Raw genomic sequence first — 10,765 nt, 5'->3', positions numbered from 1 at the left:
CCTCCGGTCCCTCCCCGACGTGTGGGGTCGTCTCCGTCGCGGGGTGAGTAGATTTGGGGGGGATCCCCCTCCCATCCCCCCCCCCACCCCTCCCCCCCACCCCCCCCCCACCCCCCCGGGACGCCCTTCGGGTGGGGGAGGGGCCGGGATTTCCCTTCCCCCCCCCCTCCCCCCTATAAAAACCTCCGCCCTTCCCCCCCCCCCCCCCAACAAAAGGAGCGCTGCCACACCCCAAATTTTTTTGGGGGGGTGTCCCCTCCCCGTCCCACCGGTCCCCCACCCCCCCCCCCACCCCATCGCTGGTGGCACTGGTGGTCCCTCTCGTTGGGCACCGGTGGCTCTGGTGGCACTCGGTCCCCCGGTGGCCACCAACGTGTCGTGGCCCCCGGCCCCATCCTGGTGGCCCCGACGTCCCAGTGGCCACCAACACCCCTATCCCCATCCCTGGTGGCCCCTGTCCCCATCCTGGTGGTCCTGATGTCTCCCGGGCCTGGTGGCTCCTGTCCCAGTGGCCACCAACACCCCTGTCCCCATCCCTGGTGGCCCTGATGTCTCCTGGCCCTGGTAGCCCCCGTCCCAGTGGCCACCAACACCCCTGTCCCCATCCTGGTGGCCCTGACGTCTCTCGGTCCTGGTGGTCCCCGTCCCAGTGGCCACCAACACCCCTGTCCTGATCCCTGGTGGCCCCTGTCCCCATCCTGGTGGTCCTGATGTCTCCCGGGCCTGGTGGCTCCTGTCCCAGTGGCCACCAACACCCCTGTCCCCATCCCTGGTGGCCCTGATGTCTCCTGGCCCTGGTAGCCCCCGTCCCAGTGGCCACCAACACCCCTGTCCCCATCCTGGTGGCCCTGACGTCTCTCGGTCCTGGTGGTCCCCGTCCCAGTGGCCACCAACACCCCTGTCCTGATCCCTGGTGGCCCCTGTCCCCATCCTGGTGGTCCTGATGTCTCCCGGGCCTGGTGGCTCCTGTCCCAGTGGCCACCAACACCCCTGTCCCCATCCCTGGTGGCCCTGATGTCTCCTGGCCCTGGTAGCCCCCGTCCCAGTGGCCACCAACACCCCTGTCCTGATCCCTGGTGGCCCCTGTCCCCATCCTGGTGGCCCTGACGTCTCCTGGCCCTGGTGGTCCCCGTCCCAGTGGCCACCAACACCCCTGTCCTGATCCCTGGTGGCCCCTGTCCCCATCCTGGTGGCCCTGACGTCTTCTGGGCCTGGTGGTCCCCGTCCCAGTGGCCACCAACACCCCTGTCCCCATCCTGGTGGCCCTGGTGTCTCCCAGCCTGGTGGCCCCTGTCCCAGTGGCCACCAACATCCCTGTCCCCATCCTGGTGGCCCTGATGTCTCCTGGGCCTGGTGGTTCCCGTCCCAGTGGCCACCAACACCCCTGTCCTGATCCCTGGTGGCCCCTGTCCCCATCCTGGTGGCCCTGGTGTCTCCCGGTCCTCGTGGCTCCTGTCCCAGTGGCTCCAACACCCCTGTCCCCATCCTTGCTGGCCCTGGTGGTCTCCTTCCCAGTGGCTCCAACATCCCTGTTCCCACCCTCAGTGGTTCTGGTGTCCCCCGTCCCTGGTGGCACCACCACCATCCCCGTGTCCCCGTCCCTGGTGGTTCTGGTATCCCTTTTCCCCATCACTGGTGGCTCCAGTGCCCCCCCCGGTGTCCTCACCGTCCCTCATCCCCATCCCTGATGGCTCCACCATCCCCATCCCCGTCCCTGGTGGCCCCTGTCCCCGTCCCTGGTGGTGGCTCCAGTGTCCTCCTAACACCACCCCCGTCCCTGGTTCCCCCACCAGCCCCATCCATGGCGGCTCTTCCAACCCCACCTCTGGTTCCTCCTCCAAATCCATCCTTGGTTCCTCTTCCAACCCCATCCCTGGTTCCTCCACCAGCCCCATCCCTGGTTCCTCCTCCAAATCCATCCTTGGTTCCTCCACCAACCCCGTCCCTGGTTCCCCAACCAACCCCACCTCTGGTTCCTCCACCAAATCCATCCCTGGTTCCTCTTCCAACCCCATCCCTGGTTCCTCCTCCAAATCCATCCTTGGTTCCTCCACCAGCCCCATGCATGGTGGCTCTTCCAACCCCATCCCTGGTTCCTCCACCACCCCCATCCCTGGTTCCCCCACCAACCCCATCCCTGGTTCCCCCACCAACCCCATCCCTGGTTCCTCCACCAACCCCATCCCTGGTTCCTCCACCAAATCCATCCCTGGTTCCTCCTCCAAATCCATCTTTGGTTCCTCCACCAGCCCCATCCCTGGTTCCTCCACCGTCCCCAACCCCATCCCCAGTTCCTCCACCAACCCCATCCCTGGTTCCCCCACCAGCCCCATCCCTGGTTCCCCCACCAAATCCATCTTTGGTTCCTCCACCAGCCCCATCCCTGGTTCCTCCTCCAACTCCATCCCTGGTTCCTCCTCCAACTCCATCCCTGGTTCCTCCTCCATGCCCATCCTTGGTTCCTTCACCAGCCCCATCCCTGGTTCCTCCACCAGCCCCATCCCTGGTTCCTCCACCAGCCCTATCCCTGGTTCCTCCACCAACCCCATCCCTGGTTCCTCCACCAAATCCATCTTTGGTTCCTCCACCAACCCCATCCCTGGTTCCCCCACCAAATCCATCCTTGGTTCCTCCACCAACCCCATCCCTGGTTCCTCCACCAAATCCATCTTTGGTTCCTCCACCAACCCCATCCCTGGTTCCCCCACCAAATCCATCCTTGGTTCCTCCACCAACCCCATCCCTGGTTCCTCCACCAAATCCATCTTTGGTTCCTCCACCAACCCCATCCCTGGTTCCCCCACCAAATCCATCTTTGGTTCCTCCACCGTCCCCGTCCCTGGTCCCTCAATCCCCACCCCTGGTCCCTCCCCCGCTAGCTCCACCCTCGCCCCCTCCCCCTCCCGTTCCCCCATCCCGACCCCCGCGTCGCCCCGTCCCGCGGCAGGCCATGGCGGTGCCGGGTTGGAAGCTGCAGCTGCTGGAACGGCGCCGGCGGGAAGAGGAGGCGGCGCGCCGGCGGGAGCGGGAGCAGCGGGACCGGGCGGCCCAGTTACCCCCTTGGAAACGGGAACTGCTGGAACGGCGTCGAGCCAAAGCGGGGGTCGCCTTAGCGGGGGTGACCGACGGGGGGGCCCTGACGTTGACGCCGGGTTTGAGCCGGAGCGCCGAGGGGTTGGAACGCTGTGGGGAGAGCGAACCCCCCCGAGGTCGCGTCAGTCGCCTGCTCAGCCGCTTCGCCCCACGGCCCCCCGCCCGCTCGCTCAGCACCGAGGGGCTCCCCGAGAGCCCCCCCGGGACGTCCCCCGACCGCCATCGCACCTCGAGGGACGAGGAGGAAGAGGGGCAGGAGGGGGCTGAGAGCCGTGGGGCGGACCAGGGGTGTGGGTCGGCCACCAGCGCGGGGACAGTTGAGGGTCTGGGGACAAGCAAGGGTGCGGGGACGGTTGAGACACGGGGGGGGGGCACGGGCATGGGGACAGTTGAGGGACAGCAGGTGGCCGAGACCCATAGGATAGTCAAGGGCCACGGCTCGGCCACCGGTGTGGGGACAGTTGAGGGTGTGGGGCCAACCAAAGGTGTGGGGACGGTGGAGACACGGGGAGCGGCCAAGTGCGCGGGGACAGTTGAGGGACAAGGGACAGTTGAGGGACAGCAGGTGGCTGAGCCCCATAGAATGGCGAAGGGCCACGGGTCGGCCATCGGCCCGGGGACGGCTGAGGGGCTGGGGGCAACCAAGGACCTGGGGGCAACCAAGGACCTGGGGGTGGTCAAGACACGGGGGTCACTCAAGGGCGTGGGGACAGTCGAGGGCCAGGGGATGGCTGAGGGCTGTAGGACGGCTGAGGGCCACAGGTTGACCGTCAGCCCGGGGGCGGTGGAGGGCCAGGGGACAACCAAGGAGCTTGGGACAGTGGAGACACGGGGGACAGTCAGGGGCCTCGGGACGGTCAAGGCATGGGGCTCGGCCAAGGGTGTGGGGACAACCGAGGGACAGGGGACGGTGGAGGGCTGTAGGGTGGTCAAGGGTCATGGGTTGGCCATCACCTCGGGGACAGCTGAAGGTCCGGGGACAAGCAAGGACCCGGAGACAGTTGAGGGCCGGGGGACAGCCAAGGGCTTGGGGACGCTTGAGGGACAAGGGATGGTTGAGGGCTGTAGGACGGTGAAGGGCCACGGGTTGGCCACCAGCCCAGGGCCAGCTGAGGCCCAGGGGACAAGCAAGGACGTGGGGACGGTTGAGACGTGGGGGACAGCCAAGGGCACGGCGGGGACGGTTGAAGGCCGGGGCCCAGCCGAGACCCATAGGCCGGTCAAGGACCACGGGTTGGCCACCAGCCCGGGGCCAGCTGAGGCCCAGGGGACGAGCAAGGACCTGGGGACAGTTGAGGGACGGGGCACGGCTGAGGGACAGCAGACGGCCGAGAACCACAGGACGGTCACGGGCCATGGGTTGGCCACCGGCCCAGGGCCGCTTGAGGGCCAGGGGACAACCAAGGACTTGGGGACAGTTGAGGGCCAGGGGACGGTCAAGGGGATGGTCAAGAGCTGGAAGATGGTTGAGGGACGAGGGACACCGGTGGCACAGGGGCCACCGGGAGGACAGGGGACAGTCGATGGCCACGAGGGCACCGGGACGGCCGAGGGATCCCCCAAGGCCTCTGGGCCCCCCGCGGCGGCCATGACATCCGCGGCGACCGCCACACCGGTGGTGACGGTGACACCCACGACGCCCTCGGCAGCCGTTGCGCCCACGGCGGCCATGACACCCGTGCAGGGGCGTAGCGAGGGCGGTTCCGGGGAGGGGCCGAACCCCGGTAGCCCCGGGCCGACCCCGTTTGGGGGGGCGGGCGGCGGGCCGGCGACCATGCGAGGGGCTCCCCGCCGGGAAGCCGGCCCCCCCCCGGCCCACCCGGCCCTCCAACGCCGGAGCGGAAACACCATCACGGTGAGACCCCGACGGGGGGTGACGGCCAACGGTCCCGAAGTGGGGTCTTCTGCCCCACCGGGACCTCCCAACCCCACCACCGTTGCCCCCCCGGGCCCCCCCAAGAAGCGCTACCCCACGGCCGAGGAGATCCAGGTCATCGGCGGGTACCTGGCCCTGCCCCGCTCTTGCCTGGCCAAGAACGACCCCCACCGCAAGAAGGTAGGGACCCCCCTGTCCCCGTCCCCACCGCTTTGTCCCCTCCCCCCCCATCGTGGCATCTCGGGCCACCCTCTACGCTTCCCGGTGTGCCTCCTTCCCCCCCCCTCCCCGGTGTCCCCTCCGTGTCCCACCTCCATGTGTCCTCCAGCCCCCGGCCATCCTGCCACCCCGGCTTTGTCCCCCACCCCGTCCTCTTCTGGACCCTGTGTTGTCCCCATGCTTGGCCACTCCTGGACCTTCCTGTCCCCATCCCTGTCCCCTGTCCTCAGCCCTTGTCCCCTGCTGGAGCCACTCCATCCCTGTCCTCATCCTTGTCCCTTCCTGGACCTTCCTGTCCCCATCGATGTCCCCTCCTGGACCTCCCTGTCCCCATCAATGTCCCCTCCTGGACCTCCCTGTCCTCATCGATGTCCCCTCCTGTCCCCATCCCTGCTCCATGTCCCCTCCTGGACCTCCTTGTCCCCTCCTGGACCTCCCTGTCCCCATCGATGTCCCCTCTGGACCTCCCTGTCCCCATCCCTGCTCCGTGTCCCCCATCCGTGTCCCCCATCCCTCCTCCGTGTCCCCTCCTGGACCTCCCTGTCCCCATCAATGGCCCCTCTGGACCTCCTTGTCCCCATCTCTGATCTGTGTCCCCCATCCCTGTTCCATGTCCCCTTCTGGACCTTCCTGTCCCTTCCTGGACCTTCCCGTCCCCATCCCTCCTCCGTGTCCCCTCCTGTCCCCTCCCGTCCCCTCTCGGACTCTTGTTCCCGTCCCTTCCTTGACCCGTATCCCCATCCCTCTCCCTTCCAGGGGTCCCCCCCCATCCCCCCTGTCCGTCCCCCCCCCCCAACTTTTCCTTGTCCCCCTCCTCGTCCCTGTCCCCCCCCCCCCCATCCCTGTCCCCCCCCCCCCATTCCCGTGTCCCCCCCCCCGCCCCCCCCTTCCCATTTTGGGGGCAGCCAAAGGGCCTCAACGCTGAGCGGAAAGGGGGGGGGGGAAGGGGAAACAACGAAATTGGGGGGTGGGATGGTGGTTTTTGGGGGGGGGGGGGGGGGGTTGGGCACCGGGACGCCTGCCTCCTCACCGCTTCCTCTCCCTGCCCCCCCCCCCCCAATTACCCATAATCCTCCAGGGCACCCCAAAAACAGGAACTTGGGGGGGGGGAAGGAGGAGGAGGGGGGGGGGGAGGAAGCGTTTCCCGCCATGGCGGGGCGGGTCCCTTCCCCCACTCCGCACAGGGCCGCGTGACACCCCCCCCCCCCCCCCCCGATGCTCATTAATAGCCTCTGGTTAATTACGATTAAGCTGGGAAGGGATTAATTGCCATGGGAACCCCCCCCCCACACCCATGGTGGAGGGGGGGGGACACACACACGCGTCACTGCTTCTCCCTGGAGCTCCGCCACACGGTCCCCACCGCTGTCCCCAAGGTGTCCCCATGCCACCTCCATCCCCCCAGGGTGTCCCCAAGGTGTCCCCATGCCACCCCCAGGGTGTTCCCCCCCCTCCCCGCGGTGTCCCCATCCCCATGGGGTCACCCCCAAGATGTCCCCATCCCCAGGGTGACCTCCCAAGGTGACCCCATCCCAAGAGTGACCCCGTCCCCATACGTGTCCCCATCCCTGGGGTGTCCCCCGTGCCACCCCTGTCCCCCCCCACCCCCCTCCCCGGAGTGTCACCATCCCCGTTCTCGAGGTATCCCCAGGGTGTCCCCTGTCCCCAAGGTGTCCCTGGGCCATCCCCATGTCACCCCAGCACCCCCGTCACCGGCGTGTCCCATGGCCCCGGGGTGACCGCAAGGTGTCCCAGCCCCATGCTGTCCCCAAGGTGTCCCCATGCCACCCCTTTCCCCAGCGTGTCCCCATCCCCAGAGGGACCCTAGGGTGTCCCCATCCCTGGCATGTCCCCGGGATGTCCCCAAGGTGTCTCCATGCCACCCATTTTCCCTGGTGTCCCCATCCCCAACGTGTCCCCATCCCCAGAATGACCCCAAGGTGTCCCAATGCCACCACTTTTCCCTGGTGCCCCGATCCCTGGAGTGTCCCCAAGGTGTCCCCATCCCCAGAACAACCCTATCGTGTCCCCATACCACCCCTTTTCCCCTGGTGTCCCCATCCCTGGAGTGTCCCCAAGGTTCCCCATCCCCAGAATGACCCTGTGGTGTCCCCAGGGTGTCCCCACGCCACCCCTTTTCCCTGGTGGCCCCATCCCCGTGGTGGCCCCATCCCTGGGGTGTCCCCAAGGTGTCCCCATCTCCAAAATGACCCCGGGGTGTCCTCATGCCACCCCTTTCCCATGGTGTCCCCATCCCTGGGGTGTCCCCAAGGCGTCCTCATCCCCAGAATGACCCTGTGGTGTCCCCAGGGTGTCCCCACGCCACCCCTTTTCCCTGGTGGCCCCATCCCCGTGGTGTCCCCATCCCTGGGGTGTCCCCAAGGTGTCCCCATCTCCAAAATGACCCCGGGGTGTCCTCATGCCACCCCTTTCCCATGGTGTCCCCATCCCTGGGGTGTCCCCAAGGCGTCCTCATCCCCAGAATGACCCTAGGGTGTCCCCAGGATGTCCCCATGCCACCCCTTTCCCCGGTGTCCCCAAGGTGTCCTCATCCCCAGAATGACCCTGTGGTGTCCCCAGGGTGTCCCCACGCCACCCCTTTTCCCTGGTGGCCCCATCCCCGTGGTGTCCCCATCCCTGGGGTGTCCCCAAGGTGTCCCCATCTCCAAAATGACCCCGGGGTGTCCTCATGCCACCCCTTTCCCATGGTGTCCCCATCCCTGGGGTGTCCCCAAGGCGTCCTCATCCCCAGAATGACCCTAGGGTGTCCCCAGGATGTCCCCATGCCACCCCTTTCCCCGGTGTCCCCAAGGTGTCCTCATCCCCAGAATGACCCTGTGGTGTCCCCAGGGTGTCCCCACGCCACCCCTTTTCCCTGGTGGCCCCATCCCCGTGGTGGCCCCATCCCTGGGGTGTCCCCAAGGTGTCCCCATCTCCAAAATGACCCCGGGGTGTCCTCATGCCACCCCTTTCCCATGGTGTCCCCATCCCTGGGGTGTCCCCAAGGCGTCCTCATCCCCAGAATGACTCCAGGGTGTCCCCACGCCACCCCTTTTCCATGGTGTCCCCACCCCCGTGGTGTCCCCATCCCCGGGACGACCCCGGGGGTGTCCCCACCCCTAAAACGTCCCCATGTCCCTGTTTGTGTGTCCGTCTGTCCGTCTGTCCCCCGTCCGTCCCCCAGCTGAAGATCTGGTTCAGCGAGCGGGAGCTGGAGCGCACCTTCTGCTACCCCTCGGAGGGGGCAGCGCTGGCGGCCTGGGGCCCCCCCGAAGAGCCGCCCCCCCCCGGACCCCCTTCGGCCCCCGACGAGGATGAGGATGACGATGAACCCCCCACAACGCGGGGGCTGCCGGGGGGGCTGCGAGCCCGAGCTCTGCTTGTGGGTGAGTGCAGTGGGGGGGTCCCAAATGCCTGGGTCTCCTTGGGGGGGGGGGTGTTGAGGGGGGGTAATGGGGGTCTCTGGGTACCTGGGGGAGGCTGAGGGGGGTAATGGGGGTCTCTGGGTACCTGGGGGGGGGGGGCTGAGGGGGGGTAATGGGGGTCCCTGGGTACCTGGGGTGGGTGGGTGGGGGTAATGGGGGTCCCTGGGTACCTGGGGGGGGGCTGAGGGGGGTAATGGGGGTCTCTGGGTACCTGGGGGGGGTGAGGGGGTAATGGGGGGTCCCTGGGTACCTGGGGGGGGGCTGAGGGGGGGTAATGGGGGTCTCTGGGTATCTGGGGGGGGGTTGGGGGGGGTAATGGGGGTCCCTGGGTACCTGGGGAGGGGTTGGGGGGGGGTAATGGGGGTCTCTGGGTACCTGGGGGGGTGTGTGGGGGGGTAATGGGGGTCCCTGGGTACCTGGGGGGGGCTGAGGGGGGGTAATGGGGGTCCCTGGGTACCTGGGGGGGGGTGTTGAGGGGGGTAATGGGGTTCCTTGGTACCTGGGGGTGGGTGGGGGGGGTAATGGGGGTCCCTGGGTACCTGGGGGGGGTTGGGGGGGTAATGGGGGTCTCTGGGTACCTGGGGGGGGTTGGGGGGGGTAATGGGGGTCCCTGGACATCTGGGTCCTCACCCCCCATTTCCCCCCCCCCTCAGATGAGTCCTGCCGGCGGTAACCCCGGCCTCTGCCCCACAGCGGGGGGTGGGACAGCCATGTTGGGACCCCCCCAGCCGGCGAGGGGGAAGAAGTCGGGGGGAGGGGGGGGGGGGGGGGCGGACCTGTGGGACCCCCCGGTGGGGCAGAACAGGGCCGGACACACGGACAAGGACACACGGACAAGGAACCCACATACCCCCCTCCCAAAATTCCCCGGTGGGGGGGACACGAGGACACTGTCCCCACCGTGGGGACCCAGCGCCCTTCTGCCCCCCCCCCCCCCTTTCCCCTCCCCCCCCGGCACGGAATTTTTGGGGGGGGTCCCCATTTCTTCCCTCCCCATTTTGTAGCTTTTTAGCAGCGTGGCGGAGAGGGGGGGAGGGGGGGAGGGAGGGGAGGGCAATTATCCTTAACGAGGTGGGTTTTTTTAGCCTAATTAAGGGCTTTTTTTTAGCCAGGGGCGGGGCCACTGTGTCAGTATTGGGTCAACCGGAGCTGCCCCAGTTAAGAACTGGGCCAGGCCCAGTTAGAACTGGGACAAGGCGGAGGCGGGGGTGGGGGGGGCAAAGCCATGGCAGTATTAGCTGGGGGGGGGGGTCAAAGCTGTTTTATCAAAGGGTGGGGCTCTGCGAGGGGGCGGGGCTTTAGTGGGTGGGGCAATGGGTGGGGCAATGGGGGAGGGGATTTTCTGTTTGGGGCGGGGAGGGGATGCGATTTATGGCCGAACCGGGAGGGGGGAAATGATGGAGAGGGGATAGGTGAGAGGGGACAGTCGAGGGTGAGGAGGAAGGGTCCAAAATGGCTGAGGGAGGACAAACGGCCGACAAAGGCAGGAGGAGCAATGGCCGTGCAGGAGTGTGAATGATGGGGGACTGGGGGGGGGGGGGTTGGGGGTGGAAAATGGCCGGAGGGGACTGGGGGAGCACCGGGAGGGGGGTGACTGCCATCGGCCAAGGGCGGGAGTGGCTGAGGGGAGACAAAATGGTGGAGGGCGGAGGAGGCCGAAGCCTGAGGCCTGCTCTTGTTGCCGTGGCAACGAAGCCTGAGGCCTACTCCCGAAGCCTGAGGCCTACTCTGTTGCCTTGGCAATGAAGCCTGAGGCCTACTCCTGAGGCCTACTCCTGTTGCCATGGCAATGAAGCCCGAGGCCTACTCCCGAAGGCTGAGGCCTGCTCCCATTGCCATGGTGACGGCTGCGCCGCCGCTTGGCTGCACTGTACTGTGACAAGTGACAATAAAAAGGAGACAATGGCTGCTGTGAGCCCGGCTGGTGACACCGGGGACCGGCGGGGTGGGAGGCACTAGTGGTGTCTGTGGAAGCAAAAAAAGGTGGGTTTATATTTTGAGCCGCGCGGCTCGACGCGAAACTACGGTACAGCGGGAGTGCGCATGCGCGGCGCGCAGGGAGTGGGGGGGCGCGGAGCGCGGGAGGGAGGCGGTGGGTGAGCGGGGCTATACTACAGCGCATGCGCAGCGCGCACTCGGTGGGTGGGCGGGG

At 67.4% G+C, this 10,765-nt stretch overlaps 1 protein-coding gene across 1 annotated transcript; it reads left to right on the top strand.

Annotated features, from left to right (window-relative positions):
* Positions 1 to 29: 29 nt before the first annotated feature.
* Positions 30 to 9,814, top strand: PPP1R18 (protein phosphatase 1 regulatory subunit 18). Its single transcript, XM_082499768.1, has 4 exons — positions 30 to 43; positions 2,948 to 5,149; positions 8,373 to 8,574; positions 9,267 to 9,814. Exons 2-4 carry the CDS (start codon positions 2,951 to 2,953, stop codon positions 9,284 to 9,286), a joined length of 2,421 nt encoding a protein of 806 aa, XP_082355894.1. The 5' UTR covers positions 30 to 43; positions 2,948 to 2,950; the 3' UTR covers positions 9,287 to 9,814.
* The last annotated feature ends 951 nt before the right edge of the window (positions 9,815 to 10,765 follow it).

The sequence above is a fragment of the Vanellus vanellus genome (genome assembly GCF_965231255.1).
Source record: "Vanellus vanellus genome assembly, contig: SUPER_32_unloc_5, whole genome shotgun sequence".
Lineage (NCBI taxonomy): Eukaryota > Metazoa > Chordata > Aves > Charadriiformes > Charadriidae > Vanellus > Vanellus vanellus.
The sequence above is the reverse complement of the archived record's forward strand: the minus strand, read 5'-3'. Positions and strand labels throughout refer to the sequence as shown.